Genomic DNA, 17,031 nt, shown 5'->3' with positions numbered 1-17,031 from the left:
AACATAAATTGTGACTAAGGTTTGGTGGAAGATTTTCATTCAAGACTTATGAAAACAAGACATTTTACTACAGGGTCAGAGTTGGTTTCAGCCGGGTTGGTAACAAAAGGTTAAGAATTGTTTCTCTATTATATATTTTTAAGCCTTTTGTTACCATATTCTGTTGAGATGCTCTATGTTTCTTTTCAATTATTTTAAATATTACAAAGAATTTAGTAAAATAACTTAGTTATCATTAAGCTAGTGTCAGGAACATAAATTGTGACTAAGGTTTGTTGGAAGATTTTAATTCAAAACTTATGAAAAAAGACATTTGTACTACGGGTCAGAGGTGGTTTCAGCCGGGTTGGTAACAAAAGGGTTAAGAATTGTTTCTCTATTATATATTTTTAAGCCTTTTGTTACCATATTTCTGTTGAGATGTTCTGTGTTTCTTTCAATTAATTTTAAATATAACAAAGAATTTAGTAAAATAACTTAGTTATTGTTAAGCTAGTGTTAGGAACATAAATTGTGACTAAGGTTTGGTGGAAGATTTTGATTCAAAACTTATGAAAACAAGACATTTGTACTCAGAGCCAGAGCCGGTTTCAGCCGGGTTGGTAACAAAAGGTTAAGAATTGTTTCTCTATTATATATTTTTAAGCCTTTTGTTACCATATTTCTGTTGAGATGCTCTGTGTTTCTTTCAATTATTTTAAATATAATAAAGAATTTAGTAAAATAACTTAGTTATTATTAAGCTAGTGTTAGGAACATAAATTGTGACTAAGGTTTGGTGGAAGATATTAATTCAAAACTTTTGAAAACAAGACATTTGTACTACAGGGTCAGAGGTGGTTTCAGCCAGGTTCATATCAAAAGGGTTAAGAATTGTTTCTCTATTATATATTTTTAACCCTTTTGTTACCATATTTCTGTTGAGATTTTCTGTGTTTCTTTCTTTCAATTAATTTTAAATATAACAAAGAATTTAGTAAATAATTTAGTCATCATTAAGCTAGTATTAGGAACATAAATTGTGACTAAGGTTTGGTGGAAGATTTTAATTCAAGACTTATGAAAACAAGACATTTGTACTACAGGGTCAGAGGTGGTTTCAGCCAGGTTGGTATCAAAAGGGTTAAGAATTGTTTCTCTATTATATATTTTTAAAGATGATAGGAGAAAGCTTTTTATGAAAAAAAACAATTTTTGAAAATTTATTAAAAAAAAAATTGGTTGTCTCACATGAAACTTAGGATTTGTCGGTATTAATGTGTGTGTAATAACTAAATTTTTTCTACATTAACCTTTGATGTAATAATATACAAACACTAAAATATATACTCTTTTACTTGTTTCAGTCATTTTTTTCACCTGAATCCCTTCTCTACCCAGCCCCAGACCGATTTTTTTTTTTGCACTAAGCCCTCGAAAACCATGGCAAAATCCTTTTCGGTAAAGGTTTATTTGTCAGTCTGCCATTTGACAGGGGTCTGGAATAGGGCACCCACATAAATTGGTCTATCTCTGTTTTGACAGGTACTTTTTACCCACTGCGTGGCATCTTGGGCAAGGGTCTTCTGCTATAGCCCCGGGCCGACCAAAGCGTTGTGAGTGGATTTGGTAGACGGAAACTGAAAGAAGCCCGTCGTATATATATGTGTTTGTGTGTCTGTGTTTGTCCCCGTAGCACTGCTCGACAACCGATGCTGGTGTATTTACGTCCCCGTCACTTAGCGGTTCAGCAAAAGAGACCGATAGAATAAGTACTGGGCTTACAAAGAATAAGTCCCGGGGTCGATTTGCTCGACTAAAGGCGGTGCTCTAGCATGGCCGCAGTCAGGTGGCTGAGACAAGTAAAGAGTAAGAGTAATCTAACCCTTGTGGAGATCCTGATCTGAAACTCTGCCAATGAAATAGCCATTTTCCTTCTAATGTAACGTTCATTTATTCACAATATTTTGAATAATTTCATCTTAAAATCAAAAATTTGTTTTCATCTTTTACAGGTTTGGCAAGTGCGGCAAGTTATGAAATTAAGCAAAGTGGTAAATAATGGATAAACAAACCTTTTTCCCCTTTTAAACTAGACATTACCTGGATCTTTTCCGTTTGACCGGCAGTTTTTAAAAATAATTTCCACGTAACTAGACACGTTTAAACTTCGTATACTGGTAGAATGTGTTTATAAAACATCTTTTTCTCTTGGCTTTATCGGGAAAATTCTATAGTTGTAAGATATTTGTTGTTTTTTTTCCTTCAATTTCTGCAATTTCAACCAATCAATGACGTCTATTGAGGTAAAAAAAAGCACATTCTGTGCCGTATGAATATGTCCCTCGTTTAAGAAACAGATTGAGTTTATTTACGTTTCTGAAGAAGGAAAGATACCCTTCCCCCACCCCTAATCCTAACTTTAACCCTAAAACAGATTGAAATGCAATAGATCGATACTAGGGTCATAATTATGGGTGACAATTTCATATGACACCGCTAGAAAAAACTGCCGTTCAAACCGAAAAGATCCCATTACCTTTTCAGTTCTGTCTTCTATTTCTTTCTCTTAATTCAAAGCTTTTAGTCACTATTTTGCTTTTGGTTTCTTTAAAGTTTTTATTCTGACCATCGAGAAGGGCTAAAGAGCCAGAAATACACATTGAGGAAACACTAGAGCAGTGGGTTTTAACCAGGGTCAAGATGGCTTGTGGGGGTACTTATAAAATGGCCACCTTCAATCTTGCCATGGATCCAACAAGCCACAGCATTGTGGCAGGCTCCTTTGCAGGCATTGGCAAGGTTTCGATTTCTTGATGACCTTCCTAACACTGACCCCTTTACAAAGTGTGGTGGGTGCATTTTTTTATTATTGCACACCTTTCCTTTTTTATTATGCATACCTTTCCTTCTTGGGACACAAAACTCTACTTGTGAAGACCTGTTGAGGCAAGTGGAATCAAAATCAAAATCGATCAACATCAATGGAAATTGTAGCTGTGATACCAGTGCCGGTGGCACGTAAAAAGCACCATCGGAACGTGGCCAGCGCCGCCCCGACGGGCCTCCGTGCCAGTGGCATGTAAAAAGCACCAGCCGATCTTGGCCGTTTGCCAGCCTCACCTGGCACATAAAAAGCACCCACTACACTACACTCACGGAGTGGTTGGCGTTAGGAAGGGCATCCAGCTGTAGAAACATTGCCAGATCAGATTGGGCCTGGTGCAGCCTTCTGGCTTCACAGACCCCGGTCGATCCATCCAACCCATGCTAGCATGGAAAGTGGACGTTAAACAATGAGGATGATATAAACACTACTGAATTGGTTTCCATTTCTCTGGGATTATGATTGTCATTCTAAAGAGGATTATGGTTACGATGCTTATCCTCCGTCATTCAAGGTCCACGTTCCATGCTGGCATCATTGACCCCTTTTCGGTGCCAATCATTTTACAGTGCACTGGAGCCTTTCTTTGCACATAACTGGCCCCTAGTGAAGTCACCAAATAACGGGAAAGGCAAAGGAAGAGGAAGGAAACAAACCTTCACTGAAGAGCATAGTAGAGAGGGAGATGGTTTTATGTCAGGTGTTGAGAGGTATACCAGGTATGATAGAAACACAGGTGAGCTGGCAGAATCGTTAGCACGGCGGGCGAAAAGGCTTAGCGGTATATCGTCTGCCGCTACATTCTGAGTTCAAATTCCGCTAAGGTCGACTTTACCTTTCATCCTTTTGGGGTTGATTAAATAAGTACCAGTTATGCACTGGAGTCGATGTAATCGACTTAATACCTATGTCTGCCCTTGTTTGTCTCCTCTATGTTTAGCCCCTTGAGGGTAGTAAAGAAATAGGTATTTCGTCTGTCTTTACGTTCTGAGTTCGAATTCCGCCGAGGTTGACTTTGTCTTTCATCCTTTCGGGATCGATAAATTAAGGACAAGTTACGCACTGGGGTCGATGTAATCGCCTTAATCCGTTTGTCTGTCCTCATTTAGCCCCTTATGGGTAGTAAAGAAATGGGTATGATAGAAGGACAGGAAACCGTGTCTTACTGCAGTGACCCTGCATTATATAAGGGTGGGTGGGAGTGAGTGGATAGGGACATGGTTTAATCAGGGGTACACCCATGTCTGATGAAGTTATGTTCCAGTAAACATAAATCTCATTAAATTAAAACTCATTAGGCTGAGTGTAATTAGATGTCTAATTTCTTTTGATGGTCTCTATTGCACATTTTCCCTTTTAATTTCCAGGGGCAAAACTATTAACCCTTTAGCATTCAGATTATTCGGTCAAATGTAATCCTTTTTTATTCTCAATGTTTTGGATTAATCATGGATTATCTCATAGCTTTGAGATTTCAATGATGTGATGCTTTATTTCCAGAATGACATTGTAGTTTAGATGGGAGAGGTCAGATATGGCTAGTTTGAACATCAGACAAGTAGAGTACTTGGATCTGATATCACTAGGCACCATTCGAGCGTGATCGTTACCAACGTCACCTTACTGGCACCTGTGCCGGTGGCATGTGTAAAAAGATTCGAGCGAGGTCTTTGCCAGTACCACCTGAGGGGCCCCCGTGCCAGTGGCACATAAAAAGCACCCACTACACTCTCGGAGTGGTTGGCGTTAGGAAGGACATGCAGCTGTAGAAACTCTGCCAGATCAAGATTGGAGCCTGGTGCAGCCATCTGGTTCGCCAGCCCTCAGTCAAAATCGTCCAACCCATGCTAGCATGGAAAGCGGATGTTAAACGATGATGATGATGATATTCACTAGTTTAAATGCTAAAGGGTTAAATTTGGACGTGAGGTGAAGGCCTGGCTGTGATTAGGAACTTTTCTTTCCAAGCGCATAATTTAAGGTCCAGTCCCCCTGTATGGCACCTTGTTTAAGTGTCCTCCACTATAGCCCCAGGCCAGCAAAAGCCTTGTGAGTGGATTAGGTAGACAGGAGCTAAAAGGAGCCCACTGTGTGTATATATGGGATGTTATAGCCTTGTTTGGAAACAGATGAAGGTTTGTGACAGGAAGAGCATCCTACTGTTGAGAATGAAAAACTCTTATCCACAAAGCATGGAACAGGGGGCATCATAATGATGCTGATGTTCTGCCTTAAAGGGTTTCCGGTTGAATGAATTGACCCCAGGACTTATTCTATTGGTCTCTTTTGCTGAACCACTAAGTTACTGGGACGTAGACACACCAATACTTATTGGCAAGTGGTAGTGAGAAACAAGCACACATATAAACAAACAACAGGCTTCTTTCAGTTTCCGTCTACCAAATCCACACAGGCTGCAGTAGAAGACACTTGCCCAGGGTGCCACGCAGTGGGACTGAACCCGGAACCATGGGGTTGGTAAACAAACTACTTACCACACAGCCACTCCTGCGCCTATATATATATGTATATATATATATATATATATTATATATATATATATATATATATATATTATATATATATATATGTATATATATATATGTATATATATGTATATATAAACAATGGGCTTCTTTCAGTTTCCATCTATCAAATACACTCACGAGCCTTTGAAACACACAAGTGTGTATGTATATATATACACACACACATACAATGGGCTTCTTTCAGTTTCCATCTTGAAAATCCACTCACAAGCCTGATGCTGTAGTAGAAGACACTTTCCCAAGGTGCTCTGCAGTGGGACTGAACCCAGAACCGTATGATTGAAAAGCAAACTTCTTAACTGATTTCTTTATTTCAGGAACTGCTGTGCTCAATGGAAACGTCACCCTTTCGATAACAATATCTGATATGGAACGACCGGTGGTTTGGAAGTGCGACAATTATAAATATGAATGTGACAGGACATGCGCTGATGGCACTGACTATAAAGTAACACATAGTGGAGATACCTCCAAGCTTTGGATCAGAAAAGTAACTGAGAAATGTTTGACTTGGAAATTCGAAGATGAGAACCTTAATGTTGGAAAAATTGATTTGGATATAAAGAGTAAGGAAATGATTTATAATAATTTCTTTATTAACCACAGAGGGCTAACACAAAGGAAAACATTCGGGAGGGTACAGTGTGGGTTTTAGCATGTAAAAAGTCATACAAAGAATAAAAGAAATTCAAAGTAAAACCCCTGATAGTGGGGGGACTTTCAAGGGCTACACGTAAAGAAAGCCCACAAAATCCATGGTCTCCCTGACCACCAGGGTTTCATTTCATTTCATTTCATTTGAGTTTGAGTCCATGCTCAGGCCAAGTCGAAGACTCCACCCTCCGAGTCTGGTGTGGTTGCCAGGTTGTATTCTCTGTTTAATTTTGACATGTGTAGGAGCGAGTTTGAGTCAGTTTGTGCTCGTTGTGTATATCCTGGGAGATGGGGTTCATCTCTAATGGTGCTTAAGTATCTGTCCAGCTGCAAATTGAATGATTCCACACTGCATCCTGATAGATTTCTGACATGTACCGGAATGGAGTTGAATAGTTGTGCTCCTCGAACCAACAGACTTGACTCTCGCAGGGTTTTTGCTGCCTGGCCAGCCTTTTTGTTGATTGGTGGTAGCTGGCAGCGTCTTCCGTGGCGCAGTGAGTGGTAGGTTTTGATACCAAAGTTTGGTACCTTTTGCTCTATCATTTTCCAAATGTATATAATTCGGTATCGCTCAAATCTTCTTTCTATTGAGTACATCTTCAAGGTTTTGAGTCTTTGCCAATAGTCCAGGTCCCTCGTTTCTGAGAAGTATGAGGTAAAATTTCTTTGGAGCGATTCCATCTTAGATAGTTGGCCTTTTGTTGTTGGTGACCACAACTGAGAACAGTAGTCAATCCTCGGAAGTATCATACTGTTCCAGAGGGTTTTCATTGTTGAGGTATCTCTTGATTTGAAGGTGTGCAAGATCCACCCGCTGTACTTTCTTGCAGTAAGACAGACTGAGTCAAGGTGTTCTCTGAATTTTAGGCTGGTTCCCATGTGGATGCCTAAATCTTTCACATACTGTTTTTCCATTATTTGTTGTCCTGATGGGTTTCTGTAGTTTGTTGTATTTTTCAGACCTTGATCTGTTCCGTAGCGGGTTGATGCCGTCTCCCGGTCTTTCCTCTCCAATATACAGGTACACTCTGAAAGAAGGCCCATTCACTCAGGTAATGCTCACCCACCTTTCAACAAACTGCTTGGAAGCCAGCACTTACCTCTCCACCCTGATTTTCCTCTTCAAGTGAAACCTGAAAAAGTTTATTAGGGTTTTGATAAAATGGCAATTGCTGGTCTTCAGCGCTTTCAGACATGTCCATCACACGATCCCTTTTGCAATGGCAACTAGTCACACAGGGAGAAAGCCCACAAAATCCATGGTCTCCCTGACCACCAGGGTGGATGCCCTCTCCCAGTCTACAGGTGCACACTCAGGCAATGCTCACCTCTCTCACCCATCTATCAAGAAACTGCAATGGAAGCCAGCACTTCCACCCTTACTTTTCTCTTTATCCTTATTTGTCTCTTCTTCAAACCTGAAAAAGATTATTTGAGCTTCAACAAAAGGACAACTGCTGGTCATCAGCCCTTTCAGACATGTCTACCACATGATCCCTTTTGCAGTGGCAACCAGAGAGATAAGGTAACTGCTTGCCCTTCCTGGCTGAAGGAAAGCGGTGAGGCCAGCTTCTCGATGGACTCAGCTGATCTCATCATCATCATCACCATCGTTTAGCGTCCGCTTTCCATGCTAGCATGGGTTGGACGGTTCGACCGGGGTCTGGGAAGCCAGAAGGCTGCACCAGGCCCAGTCTGATCTGGCAATGTTTCTACAGCTGGATGCCCTTCCTAACGTCAACCACTCCATGAGTGCAGTGGGTGCTTTTTATGTGCCACCGGCACAGGTGCCAGACGAGGCTGGCAACGGCCACGGTCGGATTGGTGCATTTTACGTGCTACCGGCACGAGGGCCAGGCAAGGCTGGCAATGGCCATGATCGGATGGTTCTCTTATGTACCACCGGCACTAGTATCACATCTGCAATTTCCATTGATGTTGATCTGTTCTGTCTGTCTGTCTGTGTGTGTCTTCTAGGATCTCGGGCATCCTCCATCCGATTGCGCTCAAATTTGATATGTAGATACCAACGGTATCAGGGCATGTATAAGTCTTGAAAATAAGTCTTGCCAGATCAAGATTGAAGCCTGGTGCAGCCATCTGGTTCGCCAGCCCTCAGTCAAATCGTCCAAACCATGTTAGCATGGAAACAGATGTTAAATGATGATGATGATGATGATTTAATTGTTCATGTGAAAGAAGAATTCAAAGAGAAAAATATTAATAGCAACAATTGACAAAACCACTGTCTTTACTTTTGCTTTTTAACTTTTCTAAATGATGGACTGATCTATGGACCTTTCCACTTTTGTGCTAGAAGGAAGAAAATTAATCCCCTTTGCTAATGTTGTAAAAGAGGACATGATCTGAAGAGAACATATAATCTTTTAGACATAGTAATCTAGGATACTGATGTGTATTAACCCTTGGATCTTTTCCGTTTGACTGGAGGTTTTTTAAAATAATTTCCACGTAACTAAACACTTTTAAACTTCGTATACTGGTAGAATGTGTTTATAAAACATCTTTTTCTCTTGGCTTTATTGAGAAAATTCTATAGTTTGTAAGATATTTGGGATCTTTTCGGTTTGAACGACAGTTTTTTAAAATAAATTCCACGTAACTAAACACTTTTAAACTTTGTATACTGGTAGAATGTGTTTATAAAACATCTTTTTCTCTTGGCTTTATTGAGAAAATTCTATAGTTTGTAAGATATTTGGGATCTTTTCGGTTTGACCAGCAGTTTTTTAAAATAATTTCCACGTAACTAAACACTTTTAAACTTCGTATACTGGTAGAATGTGTTTAAAAAACATCTTTTCCTCTTGGCTTTATTGAGAAAATTCTATAGTTGTAAGATATTTGGGATCTTTTCGGTTTGACCGGCAGTTTTTTAAAATAATTTCCACGTAACTAAACACTTTTAAACTTCGTATACTGGTAGAATGTGTTTATAAAACATCTTTTTCTCTTGGCTTTATTGAGAAAATTCTATAGTTTGTAAGATATTTGGGATCTTTTCGGTTTGAACGGCAGTTTTTTAAAATAAATTCCACGTAACTAAACACTTTTAAACTTTGTATACTGGTAGAATGTGTTTATAAAACATCTTTTTCTCTTGGCTTTATTGAGAAAATTCTATAGTTTGTAAGATATTTGGGATCTTTTCGGTTTGACCAGCAGTTTTTTAAAATATTTCCACGTAACTAAACACTTTTAAACTTCGTATACTGGTAGAATGTGTTTATAAAACATCTTTTCCTCTTGGCTTTATTGAGAAAATTCTATAGTTTGTAAGATATTTGGGATCTTTTCGGTTTGACCGGCAGTTTTTTAAAATAATTTCCACGTAACTAAACACTTTTAAACTTCGTATACTGGTAGAATGTGTTTATAAAAATCTTTTTCTCTTGGCTTTATTGAGAAAATTCTATAGTTTGTAAGATATTTGGGATCTTTTCGGTTTGAACGGCAGTTTTTTAAAATAATTCCACGTAACTAAACACTTTTAAACTTCGTATACTGGTAGAATGTGTTTATAAAACATCTTTTTCTCTTGCTTTATTGAGAAAATTCTATAGTTTGTAAGATATTTGGGATCTTTTCGGTTTGAACGACAGTTTTTTAAAATAATTTCCACGTAACTAACACTTTTAAACTTCGTATACTGATAGAATGTGTTTATAAAACATCTTTTTCTCTTGGCTTTATTGAGAAAATTCTATAGTTTGTAAGATATTTGGGATCTTTTCGGTTTGAACGGCAGTTTTTTAAAATAAATTCCACGTAACTAAACACTTTTAAACTTTGTATACTGGTAGAATGTGTTTATAAAAATCTTTTTCTCTTGGCTTTATTGAGAAAATTCTATAGTTTGTAAGATATTTGGGATCTTTTCGGTTTGAACGACAGTTTTTTAAAATAATTCCACGTAACTAAACACTTTTAAACTTTGTATACTGGTAGAATGTGTTTATAAAACATCTTTTTCTCTTGGCTTTATTGAGAAAATTCTACAGTTTGTAAGATATTTGGGATCTTTTCGGTTTGAACGGCAGTTTTTAAAAATAATTTCCACGTAACTAAACACTTTTAAACTTCGTATACTGGTAGAATGTGTTTATAAAACATCTTTTTCTCTTGGCTTTATTGAGAAAATTCTATAGTTTGTAAGATATTTGGGATCTTTTCGGTTTGACCGGCAGTTTTTTAAAATAATTTCCACGTAACTAAACACTTTTAAACTTCGTATACTGGTAGAATGTGTTTATAAAACATCTTTTTCTCTTGGCTTTATTGAGAAAATTCTATAGTTTGTAAGATATTTGGGATCTTTTAGGTTTGAACGACAGTTTTTTAAAATAAATTCCACGTAACTAAACACTTTTAAACTTTGTGTACTGGTAGAATGTGTTTATAAAACATCTTTTTCTCTTGGCTTTATTGAGAAAATTCTATAGTTTGTAAGATATTTGGGATCTTTTCAGTTTGACCGGCAGTTTTTTAAAATAATTTCCACGTAACTAAACACTTTTAAACTGGGTATACTGGTAGAATGTGTTTATAAAACATCTTTTTCTCTTGCTTTATTGAGAAAATTCTATAGTTTGTAAGATATTTGGGATCTTTTCGGTTTGACCGGCAGTTTTTTAAAATAATTCCACGTAACTAAACACTTTTAAACTTCGTATACTGGTAGAATGTGTTTATAAAACATCTTTTTCTCTTGGCTTTATTGAGAAAATTCTATAGTTTGTAAGATATTTGGGTCTTTTCGGTTTGAACGGCAGTTTTTTAAAATAATTTCCACGTAACTAAACACTTTTAAACTTTGTATACTGGTAGAATGTGTTTATAAAACATCTTTTTCTCTTGGCTTTATTGAGAAAATTCTATAGTTTGTAAGATATTTGGGTCTTTTCGGTTTGAACGGCAGTTTTTTAAAATAAATTCCACGTAACTAAACACTTTTAAACTTCGTATACTGGTAGAATGTGTTTATAAAACATCTTTTTCTCTTGGCTTTATTGAGAAAATTCTATAGTTTGTAAGATATTTGGGATCTTTTCAGTTTGACCAGCAGTTTTTAAAATAATTTCCACGTAACTAAGCACTTTTAAACTTCGTATACTGGTAGAATGTGTTTATAAAACATCTTTTTCTCTTGGCTTTATTGAGAAAATTCTATAGTTTGTAAGATATTTGGGATCTTTTCGGTTTGAACGGCAGTTTTTTAAAATAATTTCCACGTAACTAAACACTTTTAAACTTCGTATACTGTAGAATGTGTTTATAAAACATCTTTTTCTCTTGGCTTTATTGAGAAAATTCTATAGTTTGTAAGATATTTGGGATCTTTTCGGTTTGAACGGCAGTTTTTTAAAATAATTTCCACGTAACTAACATTTTGAAACTTCGTATACTGGTAGAATATGTTTATAAAACATCTTTTTCTCTTGGCTTTATTGAGAAAATCCTATAGTTTGTAAGATATTTGGGATCTTTTCGGTTTGAACGGCAGTTTTTTAAAAAAATTCCACGTAACTAAACACTTTTAAACTTCGTATACTGGTAGAATGTGTTTATAAAACATCTTTTTCTCTTGGCTTTATTGAGAAAATCCTATAGTTTGTAAGATATTTGGGATCTTTTCGGTTTGAACGGCAGTTTTTTAAAATAATTTCCACATAACTAAACATTTTTAAACTTCGTATACTGGTAGAATGTGTTTATAAAACATCTTTTTCTCTTGGCTTTATTGAGAAAATTCTATAGTTGTAAGATATTTGTTGTTTTCTTTCCTTCAATTTCTGCAATTTCAACCAATCAATGACGTCCATTGAGGTAAAAAAAAGATATCCTTCCCCCCACCCCTAACTAACCCTAAAACAGATTGAAATGCAATAGATCGATACTAGGGTCATAATTATGGGTTACAATTTCATATGACACTGCTAGAAGAAACTGCCATTCAAACCGAAAATATCCTAATCCTTTTGTTATTATATTTGTATTTCTGCCAAAATACATTGCCTTTGTTTCAGGTAATTTTTTTAAATAATAAAGAATTTAGTAAAATGACTTCATCACTCCTAAACTGGGGTTTGGAACATAAATTACTATGAAATTTTAATGAAAGGTTTTAATTTAAATCATTTTAAACCTTTTGTTATTTTAATTCTGTGAAAATACACTGGCTTTTTTTTGTTTTTTACAATTGGGTTGCAAGATTCTTTATGTGAGTTCGTGTGTTGAAGCATATTCTGTTGTGTCTGGGGAGAGTCATTTTCTTTTTGTGCCTTATAATGTAACACACTCACCGGTAAAATTTCCACTTATTTCTTATTTTTATTTTCCTAAAATTTTCGTTGTGTCTTGCAACCTTTTCAATAGTCAAGACTATTGAAAATGTTGCAAGACACAACGAACATTTTAGGAAAATAAAAATAATCATCATTTAGCGTCCGCCTTCCATGCTAGCATGGGTTGGACGGTTCAACTGGGGTCTGTGAAGCCAGAAGGCTGCACCAGGCCCAGTCTGATCTGGCAGTGTTTCTACGGCTGGATGCCCTTCCTAACGCCAACCACTCCATGAGTGTAATAGGTGCTTTTTACGTGCCACCCACACAGGTGCCAGACGGAGCTGGCAAACGGCCACAGACGGATGGTGCTTTTTACATGCCACCGGCACGGGGGCCAGGCGAGGCTGGCAACGGCCACAATCGGATGGTGCTTTTTATGTGCCACCGGCACGGGGGCCAGGCGAGGCTGGCAACGGCCACGGACGGATGGCGCTTTTTACATGCCACTGGCACGGGGGCCAGGCGAGGCTGGCAACGGCCACGAACGGATGGTGCTTTTTACGTGCCACCGGGACGGAGGCCAGTCGGGGCGGCGCTGGCAACAGCCATGATCGGATGGTTCACTTACTTGTCACCAGCACTGGTATCACAGCTGCAATTTCCATTGATGTTGATCAATTTTGGTTTTGCTTTCTGATATCTGATTTGATTTGGTTTGATTTTGATTTTGATTTTGATTTTCACTTGCCTCAACGGGTCTTCACAAGTGGAGTTTTGTGTCCCAAGAAGGAAAGGTATGTATAAGTCGACTGGCTACATACCAGGTAGAGGCTACGGGTTATGGTCTCACTAGTCTTGCCGGGTCTTCTCACGCACAGCATACTTCCATAGGTCTCGGTCTCTATGGAAATTTTATCGGTGAGTGTTTTACATTATAAGGCACAAAAAGAAAATGACTCTCCCCAGACACAATAGAATATACTGGCTTAGTTTCAATTAATTTTGAAAATATAAATAATTTAATTAAATAATTTTGTCATCATTAAACTGGTTTTGGGAACATTAATTAACATAAATTAATATTTTGATGGAAGGTTTTAATTTAGCTCACTTTAAATTAGGGAATTTTCACCATGGAAACAAGGGCAGTCTTGAGCAAGTTGATATGAAGAGTGTGTGGAGGCGCAATGGCCCAGTGGTTAGGGCAGCGGACTCGCGGTCATAGGATCGCGGTTTCGATTCCCAGACCAGGTGTTGTGAGTGTTTATTGAGCGAAAACACCTAAAATCTCCACGAGGCTCCGGCAGGGGATGGTGGTGATCCCTGCTGTACTCTTTCACCACAACTTTCTCTCACTCTTACTTCCTGTTTCTGTTGTACCTGTATTTCAAAGGGCCGGCCTCGTCACTCTCTGCGTCACGCTGAATATCCCCGAGAACTACGTTAAGGGTACACGTGTCTGTGGAGTGCTCAGCCACTTACACGTTAATTTCACGAGCAGGCTGTTCCGTTGATTCGGATCAACCGGAACCCTTGTCGTCGTAACCGACGGAGTGCTTCCATCCCATGAAAAGTGTATATAAATGACATATGTTTTACTGTTTATCTTTGTAGGTGATACACCTGAGGCATCCGATGATATCCAAATGAAATCGTTTGCAGGTGGTGCACAAGGAACCAGCAGCCTCAGAACCAAGTCCATCCTTGTCATTGGGATGATAACTGCCGTCATCATTTATACATTTTAAGAAATACCAGTAATAATCTCAGGTGCTGGAAGGACACTCCTTTGATATTTAGTCCAGTGCTATGTGGGTAGGAAGCAAGCATTTTACCACATAACCATGCCTGCCACCTATAATTTAATAAATAAGAAATTTTATAAATTTGATTTTGATGTACACCAGCCTTGTTATAAACTTTTACTGTTTAAATTACTGCCACTCGATTTATGCTGTCAGCGTCATCGTCGAATCAACATCCAGTTTTCTAAAACCCCTGCTCTGACTTACATATTGGTCAGAATCTCTGTGGATGATGATGATGATGATGATTCCTATTAAAATTCACTGTCAATTTCAAAAAATAACAAAGAATTAAGTAAAATAGCTTTTTCCATTATTAAGTTCACATCTTTATATATAAAAGTGAAGTTGTGTGAGTGTCTGTCTCCTACGATTTAGATTCCTAACTACTCCCACATTTTGCGGTGCAATTTAACCAAAACCGGGTATCTTGTAGTCATGATTTATATCAAGCCCTTCTGGGTATTAGCGCGCGTCTACGATGAGTCTACAATTTTAAAAAAAATTTATCATCATTTTTAATGCATTTTTTGCTATTATATAAGGGAAGTAACTCTCTAAGATGCTTATATAATTATTTCCCTTACAAACCCGAGCAACGCCGGGCGATACTGCTAGTTTATATATAAATTAAAAACAATTTTTGAGTGGAAGGTTTTGATCACTTTAGATCACTTTTGATCACCTTAGTTCTTTTGTTACTATATTTCTTTTAATATCTACTGCTCTCTGTCAATTCCTTTTTAAAATAATGAAGAATTTAGTGAAATAACTGTGTCATTATTTAAATGGTGTTTTCAATATAACAAAATCTTGATGAAAGGTTTTAATTTAGGACACTTTAATGCTTTTCTTATGAAAGTTCTGCTTTGCTGTTAAAATACATTGCCATTATTTCAATAAAGTTTACTGAAATAACTGTCTTTATTAACTGGGTGTTTGGAATATAAATCATTTTACATATATATACATGCAAATGTGTATATATATATATATGTGTGACCTCGTGAGTACCGCTGGCGATTTTTTTCCTGTTTTCCCTTCTCCTATGTTTCCGACGAAGAGCTCCGCTCGAAACGTTAAACCCTCCTCCTTCCCTTCTTTCCTGAGCGTCCAATAATACTTTATTTGTTCCATGTCCTCGCGTTGTTGTGTTTTCTTGTTTGGATTAACTATATATATATATATATATATACAATTATAAAAAAACACCTTTTATCAATTCAAAATGAATTAAATTACACCATCTAAAAAATTACATATGACAGAAAAATTAAAATTAAAATAACTATGATTAAAATAACAATGATTAAGTAAATTGCAAAAAAAAATAAAATAACAAAACCGTATACGGTTTTGTTATTTTATTATTTTTTTGCAATTTACTTAATCATTGTTATTTTAATCATAGTTATTTTAATTTTTCTGTTATATGTAATTTTCTAGATGGTGTAATTAATTGTTCATTTTGAATTGATAAAAGGTGGTTTTTTTCTAATTTTTTATATACTCTTTTACTTGTTTCAGTCATTTCACTGTGGCCATACTGGAGCACCGCCTTTAGTCGAGCAAATCGACCCCGGGACTTATTCTTTGTAAGCCCAGTACTTATTCTATCGGTCTCTTTCGGGGGACAAACACACATACATGTATATATATATATATATATATACGAAGGGCTTCTTTCAGTTTCCGTCTACCAAATCCACTCACAAGGCTTTGGTCAGTTCGGGGCTATAGTAGAAGACACTTGCCCAAGGTGCCATTGTGTGAAATTTGATTTAGTATTTCTAAATTGAATTTTTTTCCTTATAAGTTTGGATTTTATTCCCTCAAATAATAATTATATATATATACTCTTTTACTTGTTTCAGTCATTTGACTGCGGCCATGCTGGAGCACCACCTTTAGTTGAGCAAATCGACCCCAGGACTTATTCTTTGTAAGCCCAGTACTTATTCTATCGGTCTCTTTTGCCCAACCGCTAAGTGACGGGGACGTAAACACACCAGCATCAGTTGTCAAGCAATGCTAGGGGGACAAACACACATACACAAACACATACACACACATATATATATATATAATATATATATATACAATTATAAAAAAACACCTTTTATCAATTCAAAATGAATTAAATTACACCATCTAAAAAATTACATATGACAGAAAAATTAAAATTAAAATAACTATGATTAAAATAACAATGATTAAGTAAATTGCAAAAAAATAATAAAATAACAAAACCGTATACGGTTTTGTTATTTTATTATTTTTTTGCAATTTACTTAATCATTGTTATTTTAATCATAGTTATTTTAATTTTTCTGTTATATGTAATTTTCTAGATGGTGTAATTTAATTGTTCATTTTGAATTGATAAAAGGTGGTTTTTTTCTAATTTTTTATATACTCTTTTACTTGTTTCAGTCATTTCACTGTGGCCATACTGGAGCACCGCCTTTAGTCGAGCAAATCGACCCCGGGACTTATTCTTTGTAAGCCCAGTACTTATTCTATCGGTCTCTTTCGGGGGACAAACACACATACATGTATATATATATATACGAAGGGCTTCTTTCAGTTTCCGTCTACCAAATCCACTCACAAGGCTTTGGTCAGTTCGGGGCTATAGTAGAAGACACTTGCCCAAGGTGCCATTGTGTGAAATTTGATTTAGTATTTCTAAATTGAATTTTTTTCCTTATAAGTTTGGATTTTATTCCCTCAAATAATAATTATATATATATACTCTTTTACTTGTTTCAGTCATTTGACTGCGGCCATGCTGGAGCACCACCTTTAGTTGAGCAAATCGACCCCAGGACTTATTCTTTGTAAGCCCA

At 36.8% G+C, this 17,031-nt stretch overlaps 1 protein-coding gene and 1 long non-coding RNA gene across 20 annotated transcripts in view; both read left to right on the top strand.

Moving 5' to 3' along the window:
* Positions 1–17,031, top strand: part of LOC115225115 — a 396,737-nt gene that overhangs the window by 15,879 nt on the left and 363,827 nt on the right. For 4 of the 19 annotated variants that reach the window (XM_036514049.1, XM_036514029.1, XM_036514048.1 and 1 more), the window contains exons 3-4: positions 1,995–2,033; positions 5,733–5,981. The exons of 12 other annotated variants lie outside the window; for them this stretch is intronic. In XM_036514049.1, coding sequence (XP_036369942.1) covers positions 1,995–2,033; positions 5,733–5,981 — 288 coding nt within the window. The remainder of the gene's footprint in view (positions 1–1,994; positions 2,034–5,732; positions 5,982–17,031) is intronic. 3 more of the 19 variants (XM_036514050.1, XM_036514051.1, XM_036514034.1) reach the window with 2 other exon arrangements.
* On the top strand, positions 6,946–14,351 carry LOC118768154. Its single transcript, XR_005004011.1, has 2 exons — positions 6,946–7,124; positions 13,992–14,351. It is a non-coding gene; the product is annotated as an uncharacterized LOC118768154 (long non-coding RNA).

The sequence above is a fragment of the Octopus sinensis genome, linkage group LG27 (assembly GCF_006345805.1).
Source record: "Octopus sinensis linkage group LG27, ASM634580v1, whole genome shotgun sequence".
Classification (NCBI taxonomy): domain Eukaryota; kingdom Metazoa; phylum Mollusca; class Cephalopoda; order Octopoda; family Octopodidae; genus Octopus; species Octopus sinensis.
The sequence above is the reverse complement of the archived record's forward strand: the minus strand, read 5'-3'. Positions and strand labels throughout refer to the sequence as shown.